At 37.5% G+C, this 18,400-nt stretch overlaps 1 protein-coding gene across 3 annotated transcripts in view; it reads left to right on the top strand.

Moving 5' to 3' along the window:
• LOC136237757 (uncharacterized) overlaps positions 1 to 18,400 on the top strand; it is a 34,652-nt gene that overhangs the window by 3,548 nt on the left and 12,704 nt on the right. For all 3 annotated transcript variants that reach the window (XM_066027969.1, XM_066027968.1, XM_066027970.1), the window contains exons 5-10: positions 4,061 to 4,411; positions 4,465 to 4,590; positions 4,637 to 4,684; positions 4,738 to 4,938; positions 4,992 to 5,014; positions 5,074 to 5,263. In XM_066027969.1, coding sequence (XP_065884041.1) covers positions 4,061 to 4,411; positions 4,465 to 4,590; positions 4,637 to 4,684; positions 4,738 to 4,938; positions 4,992 to 5,014; positions 5,074 to 5,263 — 939 coding nt within the window. The remainder of the gene's footprint in view (positions 1 to 4,060; positions 4,412 to 4,464; positions 4,591 to 4,636; positions 4,685 to 4,737; positions 4,939 to 4,991; positions 5,015 to 5,073; positions 5,264 to 18,400) is intronic.

Below are 18,400 nucleotides of genomic sequence, written 5' to 3'. Positions count from 1 at the left end.
TGAAGAAAAATCGATCGTGTACGATCACTCCGACATGACGTAAACAAATGCTCACAACTTATGTATCATTGGGTCTACTGCAACAAAACAAAGATTTTCCAACTTCTCTTGAATAGGCAGATAAGATGATATCCAGGGTTTTATTTGTTAGTCCCTTCCTTCACTAAGAAAAAGGGGTTAAAAAAATTTATGGAATTTTCAATAATACGCAAGTATTTCACCCAATGCGTTCAATGCTTTATACTGTAAATTTAGGCTTGTGCGATTATGTCCCTTTTTCGTAGATCCGGTCACATATGCATCATGGAAGTTTTATCACGACATATTTTCACTGATGATATTCCGCTCAGTGAAACCTTGTTAATAGAAATGAGTGGCCTTATTGTTGTCTATTAATGTGGCCATAAAGTGAGGTGGCTTTACTGTTGAAGTTCAATCCAACAGCTCGGGGGGGGGGGGGGGGTACAACATGCGTCACGTGTACTAGTATAAGAATTCGCTACATCAGAAAACATTTCATGTGCGCCCGATTGGTCCTGTGCAGTGTACTGATGGTGGAGGATCACCAAGAATTAAGTGATATTCAGGTTCTATTTTATCTGTACTTTACAATGATGTGGATTTTGCGACTATAAATGGTTCCGTTAAGGAGAAACTAGACTTAAAGTAATGACGACAAACGGCAGCACTTCTGGTACGGGTTCATAGTGATATATCAGGCATGAATTGGTTGTATATGGTCATTAAAAGATTACTGTAATCCTTCGTGGGAAGTTTGTGGCTGCATTTCTATAAAACACTTTTTGCTAGCACTCTGGTACTTTATGTAAGTTAATTAGCATTTGCATGTTCTAGTCATACCTCCCCCCCAACCCCTGCCAACAACTGACAGTTACTGTATCATTCATGTTGGAAATCACATTTTTGTAATCATTGATCAGACTCATGGACTCCTTAATGGTGTCTCCAGTATTATGTAATGCCTCAATGATTGTTAACGCACTGTTTCCAGCTTAGTCCACAAGTCCAGTCTTGTGATTTGAATCCACAAAGTACTAATTGTACAATGACTAATAGAATTTTAAGGATATAACCAGGAAGCATAATGGGTTGATAAAAGCATTAAGCATACTACCAGAATAATAAGTAGTACATCTTTTGGTAGCTAAATTGGGTACTGATAAGCAGCAGTAACAAAGCAGCCCTGCAGATCACATGATACATCACAATACTCTAATAGAACAGTCACACATGTAAAAAAATATCATGACAAGTAGATGTAGCTAAGTCTGTATGATAATAAATACTGTAAAACAGCAAAACTTTGTGGTAGACTAAATTTGGTGAATTGGAAAATTTGTTATCAAACCACTAAATTTAAAACTTGTCAATACTGTATTCATACCTTGTATCCAAGCTTTTGATAGCAGTTGTTGAGGGAGATTTCAACAAACCAAGTGTGGCTTCATAGATACTACTTAAACTAGGCCTGGGACAAATATTGAAATTTACCTTTGAATATTCGCTAATAAAATGTTTGAACATTCGAAGCTTCGGTGTTAGCTTTCAAGTTACAGGTTTTCTTGTATTTATGCCCATCTTTCTTAAGTTTTACCTTTCTAAACCTATTTAATAAGTTTGTAAGCATTTTGGAAAGTACATAGCAGCAGTACTGAGTGACGCGATCGATTAATTGCAAATGGGCGTGTCCGCTATACTGCAATCATGCATAGGTAAACACCAAGTAATGGCTAAAAGTACACTTTCCATGCATTATCTATCACTTTATAAGGTGTTTTAAGGCTGCAACTATGGTAGCAAGCTGAACTACGATGGTTTAATTAAAAGTGGGCTTGGCACATGAAGATCGATCACGAAGAGACAAACATTGATCACGCAAGAGAAATAAACAGCTGCAATAAAGATACTGACATTTATTTGTAATTCTTTTGTAGACTATCAGTGCATTACGAAGCTTCGAAGGATACTTTTTTAATTCGAAGTTTACTTAACCTTCGAACCCACTAAGCATTTGAAGCTTTGTCCCAGCCCTAACTTAAACACACTTTACTGGTAAATTAGCGTGGTCCATGTATGCAATGGGTGTGGCTTATGACAGAAACTGAGACTAGAACTCGTACTCGATTAGTGGGGTTGGCTCCACATAAGCTTGAAGACAGCAACAGACATGGATTTGTGCACAGCCTTTGATAAATGGGTGAGGCTCTACGTTGCCTACAGACAGATCCAATATATAGGCATGGCCCACAAAGGTAACTGGGCTCAGCAGGACCCAGATATTCTTCAAAGTGAGTCAGGCCCGAATGACCCGACCCGGTTTCATTCATGAAAGCAACCCGGCCAGATTGATGCATGTAGAGTCTAAATCCACAAGACAAACATTTCAGCACAAAAAGGATTGTACACTACATGCATGCTTTGGCCTTCTGTCAGTTTACATTGTGTACAACCTCACGTCCAACGGTGCACCTCCAGTTTTTTGGGAGCGAATTTTGCCAAATTACATTTCCGCCAACTGCAATTTTATAGCGAATTACCAAATAGTAGTTTTGCCAATATTTGTTGTAATACAGTGAAATAAACTTTTTGCTATGTTCAACTGAATGGTTGCATTACTGAGTATCGAAACTCATTGGGCAGTCACATGACTATATGTAGCTGTACATTTATATGTTCTGATGAATAAACTTAATAGCTGGGCAGACAAGCACATATTTTACCATAATATAATAATATGGTTTCTGTTATTTCTCTTAGTGTTTGTGTTTCTAATGTAATTACCAGGTGGATAGAGTTCACCTGTATGTTTGGCTTCTGTTATTGTTCTTATGGCATTAAGATACAGACAGTTACTAGAAGATACAAAGGCCTCTGAGGCTTGACAAAATGTTCCCTTTGTTCCCTTCTCTTGGCACTCCTTTTTGGTTAGTGGAATGGAAATTGCTGAAAAAATCTAATATTTATCATGGTTTCCAACTACATTACCTATTATAGAGTAAACATGCCCTTCAAGACTATCTTCAATACATTTATGCACCATTTTATTTTATGGTGGTGGAAGTATCATGCAGGCACAGAAGAAGACTGGTGGGGTAAGTAGTAGTACACTAAAATAGAACAAGTTATATATAGTGCTTCGCCAAGCTCAATAGTGGGCTGTTATGACCTTCAGAACATTCAGCAAGCACATGCTAATAGTCTGGTGAGTTGCAGAGAGAAATATAAGGTAGTATATATATAGTTACATAGTCGGTGGCTTAAGCCATCAGAATGACATTGTATCTTTTCCGCATCACAGCACAGTCTAGATTAGTAGCTCCCAAAGCATTTCAACTCTAAAGCCAGGAGTATAAAGAAAGAACAGGATGGTTAATTATGTGTGGCAGAAGAATTCCCAAGGCCTAGAACTGTGAAAGTGATGACTCAGCCATAGTTTTGATTACTCTATTAGAGTATCTCGATCGTTGTTAGTGCAGTGGGAGGTACAGTGTTGCTGAGGGTTTGATAGCTATAAATGTGACCGGATCTGCAAAAAGTGGTCTTAAAGCCCTTTCCAAATTTCCAGGTTTGACGAGTCATGACTCCTATTGTCTTAAATTACATCCAGGAATCAGCAGTAGTGCTATGTTAAGAGTGTAAAGTGTTCAGGTTGGTACCTTACTCACAAGTCAAGTTATGGATTGCCAAGTACATGCAATTGGAAAAGCTATAAGACCCAGATCCTGTCACAAATGTTGTTACTGTAGTTAAGCGCAATTACATGATACTACTGAAATAGTGTTGTTGTTTTTTTTAGTGTGATAAATTATTGTCAATATGGTAATAGCAACACTAGTAAGTAAGACTGCTATATTCATAAGGGGGTTTCTGTTGAACCACAGAAACTCACCTGAACCTGCCACTACCTTTGCCTATAGTTAACTACAGCTTGAGGTCCGTGACAAGATTGGTGCTTTTTATCATAAATCATATACAAAGAAACTGCATGTCCATATATCGGCTGATATAAATGCACTGTCTTTTCTTTCTCCACTAATAGTGGTGTTTGATTTTCCTACTGTTGTCAAAACTAGTGATCGTAACATCAAAGCTCATATCAATGATAGTAAAACACTACAATGTCAATTTAGTGCTTCCACAGTGAAGGATGTCACAATTGTTGTATGGACAAAAGATGAAGTGGCTATTAGCAGTTCAGATCACTACGAGATAAGAGCATTCACTAAACCAGCAATAGAAGACCTGATTATATCGGAATTAACTGTCAATAACATTAATGCTACAGATAAAGGAAGGTACACTTGTTATTGCTATTACAATGGAGAACTGGTCGTGTCAAGCAAACCTGTAGTTTCCGAGCAAAGATCTTTTAGGCTCTATTTCAAAACACGTGGGTATTTATACCACTATGTTCTGTCACTTTTATCTTTTACTGTTTTTCAGGAAATAAGTTTCCATTTGCATATGTAGCAGTAGGCATAGCAACAGTGTTGCTGTTTATATTGGGCCTTGCTAGTGTGCTAGTCGTGTATATAAAATATCATCACCGCTGGCATAAGGGAACATCAGGTAAGGTTGTATGTTTTGATGATGATGATTATTTGTCATGATGCAGCTGAAAAGGTGCATTTAATGGAGGAGGAGCAAGACACTGGTGGAAATGGTAAATGATGTTACTCTTTGACTAATAGATGCAAAGATTGTATGTTACATTAGGAAATTATGGGATAAACGGAGTGAAGAATGGTGTGTATGTGAAGGAAGAACTGAATGATCCCAACAGAGGGGCTGCATCAGCTAATAGATCAACCAAAGATGGTCAAATGAGGCCAGTTCTGGACCATGTCTCCTTAAACTTCAACAGTAGTCATGCAACTGGTCCTTCTTGTCCAGTAAGCCAAGAATCTGATTCAGAAGGTATGCAAGTTGTCCATACTTAACTATGTATATGCTTAATTTTTTCCCAATAGATGATGTTGATAGGCAGTTACTAGTGAGTTGTATGAATGAGGAGATGATGGCGGGATGTTTATCATTGTTTATACATTATAGGAATTAAAGCAGTCTTTGCTACTAAGCAACCCAACAGCATGTACCAGTTCAGCATCAATCCACCCAAACCACACTGAGGGTTGCCAAGTTTCTTCTATAGTGTGTGTCACTGTCCATTCCATTCTACCGCATCCTATGACTGTATCTCATGCACCAGATAAACTAGATACTCAAGAAAATGATTCAGATGGTATGCATTAGTTTTCAGGAGAACCTCATGTATTTTGGTCTCCTTAAGACCATTTGAAATGTTTACATATTATCATACAGTACAATAGTAACTGTATAGTAGGGACCACAAAGGAGTAGGCGTGGCCCACAAAATAATATCACTCAAAAACTAGCCTCGATTTTCCCTGACAATGATGAGGCAGTATTGGTTTGGTAAAACTAAGCCCAAAAAAGCTTTCAGATTGACCCGAAATGCTTTCAACAAGTTGCTACGGAATTTTAAAAAAAATTTATTCAATGAAATTTTCTACTGGCTGAGTAAGTAGCTGATTGATGCCTTCAGACAAGCATAACTCGATAACGACTAAGACTATGGGCTTGATTTTTTCACTGTTCGATGTCGCTTTGACCCGACAGGTGCCTTTTGGCATACCTCAGTATGTACAATGCATTCTTCATGGACTTACCTATGTCCTCCTTTGTGTCCCATTCATCTCTGCTGACAGCGAAAGGTGTTGATTTAGCGGTAGCACGTGATGGCTTCCCTTCGTAACAGAAATCGTCCGTATCTTTCCGTATCTTTCGTCCGTCCGTATTTTGATTGCAGAGGTGCTTTTCAAACAATTCTTGATTCGTACTGCTGTGTAACGGGTTGAACATAGCCTACAGCGAAGCGTAATGGGTACTTCACTTTTCAGACGATAATTAATATAATTGGGGTGCACGGCACGATTTCTTTCTTTTGGTATGCGTGGATTGTAGAGGTGTTTTTCGAACAGTTCTTGATTCGTGTAATGGGTTGAACATAGCTGACAACAAAGCATAATGGATACTTCACTTTTCAGACGATAACTGAATAGCTGGGGCACGCAGTGCCATTTCAGATGTGCATGCATGGGTTCACCGGTTATCGTAATAAAATTATTTACAAAAAAAGTTAACAAACAAGTACACGAAAAATTAGGAATTTTCAACTAGAGTAGGGACCATAGTACATCGATTAAAAGTACTGAAACAAGTTGGAGTAGTCCATGATATTAAATCACTATAAAACAAGAAGAAGTGTTATATCCCTACTGTACATTTCCGATATGTATCTTGAGCACAGTAGGAACATAACACTTCTTATTGTTTTACTGTGATTTAATACCACGGACTACTCCAACTTGTTTCAGTACTTTTTATCAATGTGCTATGGTCCCTACTCTAGTTGAAAATTCCTAATTTTTCGTGTACTTGTGTTAATTAGTATTTTTGTGGGAATGAGAGTAGTGTACTAGGGAACGTGGAACTATAGGTAGGATGAAGCTAAAAATTTTCACTATTGTGTTTAATGATATTTATCGCTCTGTAATAATGCTGTCTGTTCTCAGCATATTAAATTAATTTAAGTATGTAGTAGTGCAGATTCAGCTTCCTCTCTTCAGGTGTGAAATCAGGTTTGATTCGTACTGTAGCTTGGAATGAGGCAATTTTGGTTAAAGCCATAGTAGCTACTGTGGATCGTAGGAACTTGATGAGAATTGGTCTGGGGCATGAAGCATCAGATTTGTGTTTACCCAATCAGAAGCAGTGAACTGGCCTGGATTGATAGATCAACTTTAGCAAATTCATTGGTTATTGATTGTATGTCATTTCCAGATGGTCAGATTTGGATATTTTTGGTGGGCATTCTTTAATACTGTACATGACAAAATTGTACTTCTTGTCCTCATAGCTAGCAGAAGAAGGTGGTTTATTGTTAGGGATGATGTTTGCAAGTTTAGGTTGAATGTTTACAGAGGTTGATCCATCAAGTATTGATACAGTCTCAGAATAAGGCTCCAATGACTTGACCGAGTTCAGTGATAGATTTTGTGAGTGAAGCCATTATGGCTTTCAGATCCGAGATAGCTATGGCGTGTTCCTTTAGTTGACAATGTGGACAGTAAAATGGTTAATGGTGTTATAACAAGTATGCTTGAAGATGTGTCCGTTTCATTTTTTTTTTTTTTTTTTTTTTTACTGTAATAAATACAGTGCACATAACATAATTATGATGGCTGAGTACAAAAAAATAAATTCCCTTGGATTTCATGATAAATTCCAGATTCTGGAAACCAATTTCTCAATGTTTCAAGTAGTACGTAAAATCCAGGGGTTTCCTGAACCATTTGGAAATCCCCCCAGGATAGATATGCTAGGAATAATGGAAGTAGATAACTGGCAGCAGTGACTCGATGTCCATTGGTACAGTAAGTATGACATGCAATGTCTGGCCAGTAAGTATGACAGTCTGCCACTGTACATAACTCACCATACACTGGTGTTAAGCTCACTACTTTACTGTGAGCCGGTTATAATGTTATTGAGTAGCTACATTCTTTGTACCAGTGTATTTCCTTCGAATGAACAAGTGTCTCAAGGAAATGGCTGCCTTGCAAGTATGATGATTCATTGCATGTGTATACAGAGTAAATTGACTGAATACTACAACTAGCACTATACAATTTGCTGGTGTTGCTGTTGTGATCACAGCTTATCACAATTCAGAAGATAATCTATTAGCCACTATGACCATTATGCTCAATAATGCTGGCCCTTCAATTATAGCTTCACTTTGTGCTATAAGTTGCTGCTTTGATCTCATAACTGAGTACACTTTTTATAACACTGAATTCCAGCACATGAATAAGTTCCTCTATTCCAACTGAGCCTGTGCAGACAACAGAAACTGTGAACGAATAATCACTAAGCAAATAATGTGTCCTAATACTGACTATGAGCGGTTACATAGGCTCCAAAATGTATTTTTGATTACCACAATAAATTGCATAAAACTATACTGAACATTCCCCTTACTGAAAAGAAGAGTAGTGCGACATACCGTATATAGCTATAGTGTAACAACAATGTTAAGCTGAACTGGCTAACTTTGATTGTAAGTCTGATGCAATTTATCTGATAGCATAGAAGCCAGCCATTTGTAAAAAGTTGTGGCGATTGGTCCCATGCCACCAGCAACAGAAAAAAAACAAGAGGTGTGAAAGTACCATGCTCAACATTTCATCGTATGCTCTCTTCTTCTCATTCTCATTCTTACAGTAACAACTAGACAAAGACTGATTGAAGTGACTTAGCCAGGAGATTGAATACCCTCACATCAACAAATGCCCACTCATGAGAAGTATTCCAAAACCCTTTGGCAGTTATATCCAATCTGGCATGATCATCGGCATTGGAAGTACAATGGGACAAAGTGGTTGGAGCTGTGGCTCAACCTGTACATTTGAACAAACTTGAGATAGAAGGTCAGCAGTTACATCACGAAGTTTGTTATGTCGTATAGTGGGGAAACCACCAAAGGAGCAGCTTAAAGAGTGTTCAATGGTGAAAGGTTTCCCACAGACAAAATTAGTAGGAAGATTAGCTGGTTTCCACCCATAGCGGAGGCAAACTGCATCAATAAATGCTCGTTTGTGTAGGGCATAACCATGTTTCTAAATAGGGAGAGCAGAGAGCCAGAAAGAGGCACCTTTTTCACAAACTTTTACCTACACATTTCTTCAAGGAGATAGTCAATTGTGGGATCCAGAGTTTTACATTAAGCCTATATATACTAACTTCACTATTGGGACAGTAAGTTAATGCATTATGTGAAGTAGCTAGTTAAGACTATAAGTTACTCACCTATTTAAATTTAGTTGTTCTCTTTGTGTTGTTCCATGGTTTGCTCAGTGGCTGAAATATGCATGGTGGGTAGAAATATGTACTGTCCAAATGATTATGTTACTGATCATATGTACTGTCAACTAGTTGAAACTTAGCAACTACACTCAGTGAGCCTAGCCTAACCTGTAAACCCAAACCCACAATTCAACACTCTGTGTTGCTCAATATAACAAGTCTAAGTGTATTGTATCTTTGTAATGGTTGGGCATCAAAGCCATGAGCAAACTGTGTTCCTATAATATTACCTGGGCAGTATGCGAGTTAAACTCCAAGCAGCACCTTTGAACACCCACACTAAAGTGGTATTTATAATAATAAAATTATTATAGCATCTGGAGGTACACCCCCAGACCCCAGAAAATATTTTTTCTGTGGAGAGCATAACCCAAGTTAGAGCATGCTTTGCATACCGAGTGTGCTTCTCACACTTGTTGACTGACCGAATCCTAGAATTATCCTTGTTGTATAAACCTGAAACCAGGGGTGTAGCCAACGGTGGGCATGGGCAGGCATTTGCCCAACCATCACAAGTAGCTTAAGATTCACGCAAGGATTCACAGCAGCACACAAGACAACCATACTTTAATACTGTAAAGCATAAATGAGTACCTCATTTGTTGAAATATGACTTCAAGAGATAGATGGTGTATCACGTGATCCATTACGTGGAAAATCCCAGACGCACGTGCCACTCTCCATGGTGTGGTTAAAAGTTGAAATTTAAAATGGAGTCGAAGCGTGGTACACTATCAAGTCCACTGTAGTCGTGGTACTGTATCTCTAAGTCACAGTGAGTGATAAGCATCAGTAGGACTCGGTGTGGATGGTGCTGGCAGCAAAAGATTTCGTTTCAGTGGACTTGTTAAGCGTATTTGATAAGGAAAGTACCGTATAGCCTAACTTACTGCTGATGAAAGAAAACGGGAAAACGTACTCTCTAGATAACAATAATGGCATACAAATGGAGCTGGAAATGGAGAAAAGGTCAAGTCATTATAAAGTGTCACATGCACAATTTGTACTGATTAACTGAGTCGTGGTTTACACCAGGTTCATGCAAAATGTACATTGGCTGCTATAAGTCTGGGACGAAGCTTTCTTGGCATGCTGATATTTGTGATGAGACTCATAGTTCATAAATTAGCACCCCCGGCCTTCAATTGGGGCCATGTGGTGTTTACTTGAAAAAGCATTGCATATCATGGTAGTTGGTCTGTAAGCTATACTGCCAGTTGATTGTAGTAAATATGTGATGAACTATTTACATTGTAGGTTGAGCAATTTGATGTCACGTGATGCTCAGCTGCCTTCATAGGACCTATGAAATTTAAAGAAAAAATATCAAGTGGAATTTTTTATTACATCAAGCAGTCACAGTCTATTACACACAGCCAGTCATCCTGACTGATTGCCTGCCTGATGCCTTCAGATAAGGGTCACTCAATAACGGCTAAGGTTACAGACAGGCTTTTTTTTTTACTCACTTCTGCCCGATGCATGCTTCATGGACCTACCTGTGTCCTCCTTTGTGTCCCATTTATCTTTGCTGACATACAGTTCAAGGTATCAATTTGTTGTAGCACTGCATAATGATTTCCCTACATTTGATGGGAATTGTCTACGTTTTCCACTGTGACTAAATGATTGCAGAGGTCAGTTATCTATTAGCAAAGTGTTATAGGCTGGCTAAAAATAACACCACTTCACCCAAGCAGAAAAATATGGAATATCTACAGACATAGGAGTAAAAGGGATCTTTTTCACTAGTGTTGTTCTAGTATACTTTTACTAATACTTACTTTGGGAAAAATATAGCCCTTTTTCTGTTAGTATTACTTACTAATACTATACCACATGTTGGATGATTTACTAAAGGGATACTCAATACTTTAGTAAAGGGATGGTTAGATACTAAATACTTACTCTATGCTTATAATTGCTTCATCAAGATTTAGTTAGTATTTCATAAGTGGTTGATTTGTTTATTCAGTATTTCAGCTGAGTTCTTACATTATTTACAGCATATAAACTTTTGAAGATTTCTTTTCAAAGCCACCACAAGTAGGTAAGCCTTAAAAGTGTTTCTTGTACTTAGGCTCAAATAATCACTTTGCTCATGTTGTTTGGTCTATCATTAGTATAGAGTATATTAATTGCTTAGTTCACTTTGGTATCTGGAATTGTTGGAGTTCATTGTAACTGTTTGGAATTTGGGAGTTATTAAATAATCACATGCCAGTATAACCAAGAGTACACTCTTGGTATAACCATTGAAGAGCATAGAATGGATCCATTAGATTACTGGGTTGGGAAATTGAGGCATTTTCCAGTATTAGCTCCTTAATGGCCTGATATTTTAGCAGTACCAGCCTCAACTGCCCCTATAGAACACATTTTTTCAACTGGTGGGGATGCTACTAGTGGAAAGAGAAACAGAAAAATTTAAACAGAAATATTTATTCGAAGAAATCCGTAGATTGCACCGGCAGATTCAGACTACTGAATTGTTACTAACTGGTTAGATATAATTATGTTGTGTACTAACTACTTACTAAAACTTTTGGTAACCTATACTTTACCAAATCAAGTTTTGGTAGTAAATACTTTAAAATACTTACTTTTAAAACTTACATACCAAAAGTAATACTAGTATTTTACTATCATTGAAAGTCAAGGTTAAATACTAATAGCAATACTATACTAACAGATTTCTTAATACTGGAACAACACTATTTTTCACCCTGGCTTTTTTGGAGGCCGCACCCTTTTTTTTACAGCTTGTCTGTTTTTGATTAGATATCATTTCTTTTTGTAATTTCATACCTAAAGCCAGCCTATACGTGCGTATCGTATCGGTTTTTAGCAGCAATGTAGAAATGTCTATCTAAACCAAACCGCCAAGCTGTAAAAAAGAGTGCAGCCCCCAAAAAGGTCAGGATGAAAAAGATGTGAAATCCAAGGTGGCAGCCAAGAAATGGCTGTGATGGTAGGTTAATGGTAAAAAATTTAACAACAATAATTCAGGTGAATTTTGTGCCTCTTCGTCCATCTTTTTTCATCCTGTCCTTTTTTGGGGCCACACTCTTTTTTACAGCTTGGCTGTTTTGGTTTAGATATCACTTCTTTTTGTATTGTAAGCCACAAAGCCGGCCATAAACTGGCTTTGGTGCTTCCTTTTAACTTGTTTTTTTCTTTTCTGCAGGAATTGTGGAACAAAGGAAGAAATTTTGTGTACAGCTTTTTGTCTGATTAAAAATATTTGTATATTTAACAATGAATGATAATCACATACTGTAGGTAATAAGGTGACTTCTTATGCATAACTGAACTATAGCTGAAACTCTCATTGTTTGTAGCTGAACTCTCTACATGATCGTTTCTTTGTAGCTGAAATCTCTACAAGGTAACTTCTTCTAGCTGATCTTTCTACAGGGCGATTTGTTTGTAGCTGAATTCTCTACACGTGATTTGTTTGCAGCTGAATTCTTTACATGGTGGTTTCTTTGTAGCTGAACTCTCTACAAGGTGATTTCTTCTAGCTGATCTCTCTACAGGGTGACTTCTTCTAGTTGATCTCTCTACAGGGTGGTCCGTTCATAGCTGAACTCCCTACAGGGTGATTTGTTTGTAGCTGAACTCTCTACATGATGGTTTCTTTGTAGCTGAACTCTCTACAAGGTAACTTCTTCTAGCTGATCTCTCTCCAGGGTGACTTATTTCTAGCTGAACTCTCTATAGGGTTATCTGTTTGTAATTGAACTCTCTACAGGGTGATTTGTTTGTAGCTGAATTCTCTACAAGATGATTTGTTTTTAGCTGATCTCTACAGGGTGACTTGTTTCTAGCTGATCTCTCTACACAGGGTGACTTGTTTCTAGCTGAACTCTCTACAGGTAATTGTTTGCAGCTGAACTCTCTAGATGGTGGTTTCTTTGTAGCTGAACTCTCTACAAGGTGACTTCTTCAAGCTGATCTCTCTACAGAGTGATTTGTTTGCAGCTGAATTCTCTCTACTGGATGGTTTTTTATAGCTGAACTCTACATGCATAAAAAGTGACTTCTAGCTGGTCTCTCTACAGAATGACTTGTTTATAGCTGAACTCTCTTCAGTGTGACTATGTTCTGAAACTGTACAGCAATATATTCGTAGCTGAATTGTCTATAAAATTAACTGTTGGTAGCTAAACTCCCTACAGAATAACCTGCAATGTAATTCAATTCTATAATGGAGTAAATTATAAACGTAGCTGAATGCCCTATTAGGGTGACTGTTCTATTAGAGTATCTTGATCTCGAATTTGCTACACGTAGTTGGCTTTGGAATCATAACTCAGTGGTTTGTAATCTGATTCTTCTGTACTACTGCAAGGACTTTCTATGATGATTATTCCAGCTACACACCAATTTTCAGCTCATGGCTCTAAGTGGTTTGCCTGGTAGGCATGAAAACTAATAGTTTTTTTATTCACAAAAATCGATCACGTAATTGTGACACAGGTTGGGTTTTGTGTCATATCTCGATGACCTTTATCTAGATTCCTTTCAAACCACAAAAAGGCACTCCTACGATGGTTACTCCATCTACATAGGGGTCATTCCATGTCAAATCAACAAAGAATTTAGGGTCACCTCTCGGATTTTGACAAAACTTGGTGTGTTTGTAGTACCTGTGGTGCTTATCACTCATGCAAATTTTTAGCTCTGCATTCCATAGTTTCTGATTTATGACCACAAATATTTTGAATATTTCATGAAAATTTGGTCCATCTCTAGTTACAAAATCAACTGCAACTTTGTACTGTGTAAATATTTTTAAACTCAATTTTCACTGATGGAAGACTGTTGACCGACCTTTCCAGTGATCCCTAAATTATGGGATATCTACTAAATTATGGTTCAAAAGTACTTCATTGAAAACTTTAATCGTTTATATCTTGAAAAATGCTGCTTGAAAAATTTCAAATTCTTTTCTGAATAATGATTGGGTCATAGTCTATATTTGATAAAATTTTTGTGGTGGGACCACAATGGGTTCAAGAGATATAATGAATTATGTTGTGGTATGCGGTGGAATTTGCAGTGTACTCTTAGACTATAAGGTGAACAGTTTTTACGCCGTGAGTGTTAGTATTAACAGGAAAAAAGAAAACACAGTTTCACACCTTTGTAGCTCCTAGATCCTTTATCCTATTGACACCAAATTTGCTACAGAAGTGCTGGCTAGGTAGAGGAGTCCACATTCCAAATGTGAAGGAAATTACTCCAGCCATTTCCGAGATATGAGCAGCCAAAGTTAGGGGTTTTTTTCCTTTGTTTTTTTTTCCATACTTCTTTTCGCACACTTTACAACATATGCCATAAAATGCGAATGCGTACTCTGATCAAGCTGAAATGTGGTATACTTATAGGGCTCATTAAGGCAAATCTCAGTACCAACTTTGGTAGGAATCCGAGGAACATTCACGGAGTTACAAGCGATTATTTGCGTAAAATAAGGTTGAAGGTCTGTCACGTCCACAGGGTAAACCCCTGGAAGGAATAGGCTGAAAATTGCTATGGGTCATTCCATGTCTAATCAATAAAGAATTTAGGGTCACCTCTCGGATTTTGACGAAACTTGGTGTGTTTGTAGTACCTGTGGTGCTTATCACTCATGCAAATTTTTAACTTCATGCATTCCATAGTTTCTGATTTATGACCACAAATATTTTGAATATTTCATGAAAAATTGGTCCATCTCTAGTTATAAAATTGACTGCAACTTTGCACTGCGTAAATACTTTTAAACACAATTTTCACTGATGGAAGACTGTTGATTGACCTTTCCAGTGATCCCTAAATTATGGGATATCTACTTAATTATGGCTCAAAAGTGCTTCATTGAAACTTTAATCCTTTATATTTTGAAAAATGCTGCTTAAAATTTTTCAAATTCTTTTGTGAATAATGATTAGGTCATAGTCTATGTTTGATAAAAATTTTGCGGTGGGACCACAATGAGCTCAAGAGATATAATGAATTATGTTGTGGTATGCGGTGGAATTTGCAGGCTATTATTGCTGTATTGGAGTGTATACCTCCAATAACCACTCACAACAAGGCTTTGCCAGGTTTGTCTCAGAGTGAAGGTGTCTAGGTACATTGCAACCTGTATTAGTGACCACCTGTATCGAAAGGCCATCTATGTGCTGCAGTTAAGTTGTACTTCTTTAATGCATAGCACCAAAGTATCAACCCTTTCTAGCAAATCCAAAAATGGTCCTTATTAGACGGGTTGACTATAAATTATAGATTTGACCACCATGTGTCCATAAACATCATGTAAATGTTGTACCATCTCTTCACAAGTACCTTCTTTATTAAGTTGAATCCCACTGTAGTGGACTTAGCCATATTTAAGTCCCGTATGTGGCTGCATAGGTACATACAACAGAACTCCTCAGAAGGGATACCTGGATACCTTTATAACGAGGACACCTTTTTCTGTACTCCCACTCTAGCGGTGCACATACATTTAGACCAAGACACTTCTGTGGCTTCTGTAATATGAACACTTTATTATGGTCCTAGGAATGGAGGGGTTTTACCATATACATGTATTAATTGTACCTCAATGTGTGAAATTAATTACTACATTACTTTACATTCACAACCACTTTGAAGATCAAGTCATAAATTCATACACATATTCACGTAGGAAGTAAACATGTTGACCACATATTTAACATTTACCTGTACTGATCTTCAAAACTTGAACACAAAATACTTTGAAAAACCATTAATTTTAGTAATTACAATACTATAAATCACGCATTGAGGTGTAAGCAAGTGTTAATAATATAAAAACTCTTGGTACAAGTAATGCATCTACTGTATAGTGTATAGTGTAACTCTTCTATTCCCTGGACCATTGATGAAGTGTTCATTTTTGAGAAACCATAGACTTGTCTTGGGTCCAAAATGTATGTACAATTATAAAGTAAGATCATGAGGCTATCAAGGTACCCAGATATCCTTTTTGAGGAGGTCTGTTGTACCTATACAGCCATGTACGTAACTTGAATAGTGTAGAGTGGGAATATGTATGTAAGTGCACTACTGTCAGATTTTACTTAATAAATAAGGTATAACTGAAGAGATGGTACAACATTAATGTGTTTATGATTGCATGATAATCTCATTTATAGTCAACCTGTCTAATAAAGACCATTTTTGGTTTTGCTAGAAAAGATTGATACTTTGATGCTATACATTAAGATCCAATTAAAGCATAAATTAACTGCAGCTTATAGATGGTCTTTCAGTACAGGTGGTCACTAATACCGGTTGCAATGTACCTAATCACCTTCACTCTGTAAGACAAACTTGGCATGGCCTTGTTGCGAGTGGTTATTGGAGGTGTACACTCCAATACAGCAATAATAGACTATGATTCTCCCTGTAAACATTCAGCTACATACACATTTCCCTGTAGAGTATTCACTGATTATTAAACACAATTGTAAACAATAGTTATTGTTAAATGTGCATGTATAGCTAAACAATAAAACAGTTAAAATAATTTACTCCTATAATAATCGTCATTCCTATAGTAAAGAAAAAGACAAGTTAAAAGAAATACCCAAAGCTGGCCATATATAAAACTGAACTATTTTGAGGACACTGTCCAATGATCAAGCCACATTATAAACCCTATTATTTAGCTAACAAGGGTGAGAAACAGTAGTTATTTCCTTGTCTTAAAGCAGTACGCTATGCGAAGCCATCTAAGTGCATGGGTAATCACTGTTTTGTTGTAACAAAGCTTACCAATCATACAACAAACACTCATACTGGTGAGCCTGGGGAAACAGCATTAAGATGAACCAAGAGCACAGCATAAAACAACCAGCCATCTCTACAAGCTAGTAAAATGCGAGTAATCTGGACTAATCTTGGCAGGGGCATGTATTAAAATATTTGTGGGTGCCTTATAGTCTGAGCTGTCAAGTGTAGTTGGAAAAGGAGGATACGGTCGGACACGGACATTTTCAAAAAGCACTTTTACATTTATATAACAGTTATTTTTTTCATACTTAACGCTGTTTTTACAGCAGTCTTCGCTTCCAGACCCAGGCGTCGTTCTTGTCATAGCGCTTATCCATTTATAAGCACACATATGAAGGACTAGACCAGCACTCCACAGCATGCCAAAGACCATAATAGTGTTGTACACATGCTCTAAAGTCTAATACATAGTTATATAGTTGTAGAGATTAGCTTGTGTGCCACATGCAACTTAGCTTAGCAGGCCAAATCCACAATTTTACACCTTTTAGTATAAGGCGCAGGCGCTTATACTGAGTGTTAAGGGTTTCACGGACCTGGCCTACGAGATTAGGTTGGAACACGCTAGATTAATCTCTGTGACTCTGAATTAGATTTCTAGAGCACGTATACAACACTATATGGTCTTTAGAGTGCTAGTCTAGCGCTTATATATAGATAAGCGCTATGACAAGATCGACACCTGGGTCTGGAAACGAAGACTACTGTAAAAACAGCGTTAGGTATGAAGAATAACTGTTATATAAATGTAAAAGTGCTCTTTGAAGATGTCCGTGTCCGCCTCCATGTCTGTGTCCGACTATATCCGCCTTTTCTGACTACCCAGCTGTCAATAGAGGCCACACCACCATGAGTAACCATGCATAGCCAATATTCTTAAGACTGTCTGCAGTAGTTTCTTCAGTAGTTAAAATAAAGTTGAAATATGACATGTGGTTCCTCAAATATAAATAGCTACACTTAGTTATATCGGTATATCGGATCGGTATTGTATCAGTTTCAAAATGATTAATCCATATCGGATCGGTATCGGATCGGTTTAGTTTTCTTATATCGGTACACCTCTACTCTCTACAGGGTAACATGTTTCTAGCTGATCTCTCTACAGGGTGATTTGTTTCTTGCTCTTTCTACAGGGTAACTGATCTCTCTACAGAATGACTTGTTTCTATCTGATCCCTCTACGGGGGGGATATGTTTCAAGCTGACCTTTCTACAGGGTGATTTGAAATGTAGCTGATTTTTCTACACGGTGACTTGTTTTTGGCTAATCTTTCTAGACAGTAACTGCTCTCTATAGCGTGATTTGTTTCAAGCTGAGTTTTCTACAGCGTGATTTGAAATGTAGCTGAACTCTCTACAGGGTGACTTCTTTCTATCTGATCTCTCTACAGGATGATTTGTTTCTAACTGATCCTTCTACAGTGTGATATGTTTCAAGCTGATTTTTCTACAGGGTGATTTGAATGTATCTGATTTTTCTACACAGTGACTTGTTTCTAGCTGATCTCTCTACAGGGTAACTGATCTCTCTACAGGGTGACATGTTTCTAACTGATTGCTGTACAGGGTGATTTATTCCAAGCTGATTTTTCTACAGGGTGATTTGTTCCAAGCT

Source organism: Dysidea avara, chromosome 11 (assembly GCF_963678975.1).
Source record: "Dysidea avara chromosome 11, odDysAvar1.4, whole genome shotgun sequence".
Classification (NCBI taxonomy): Eukaryota; Metazoa; Porifera; class Demospongiae; order Dictyoceratida; family Dysideidae; genus Dysidea; species Dysidea avara.
The sequence above is the reverse complement of the archived record's forward strand: the minus strand, read 5'-3'. Positions and strand labels throughout refer to the sequence as shown.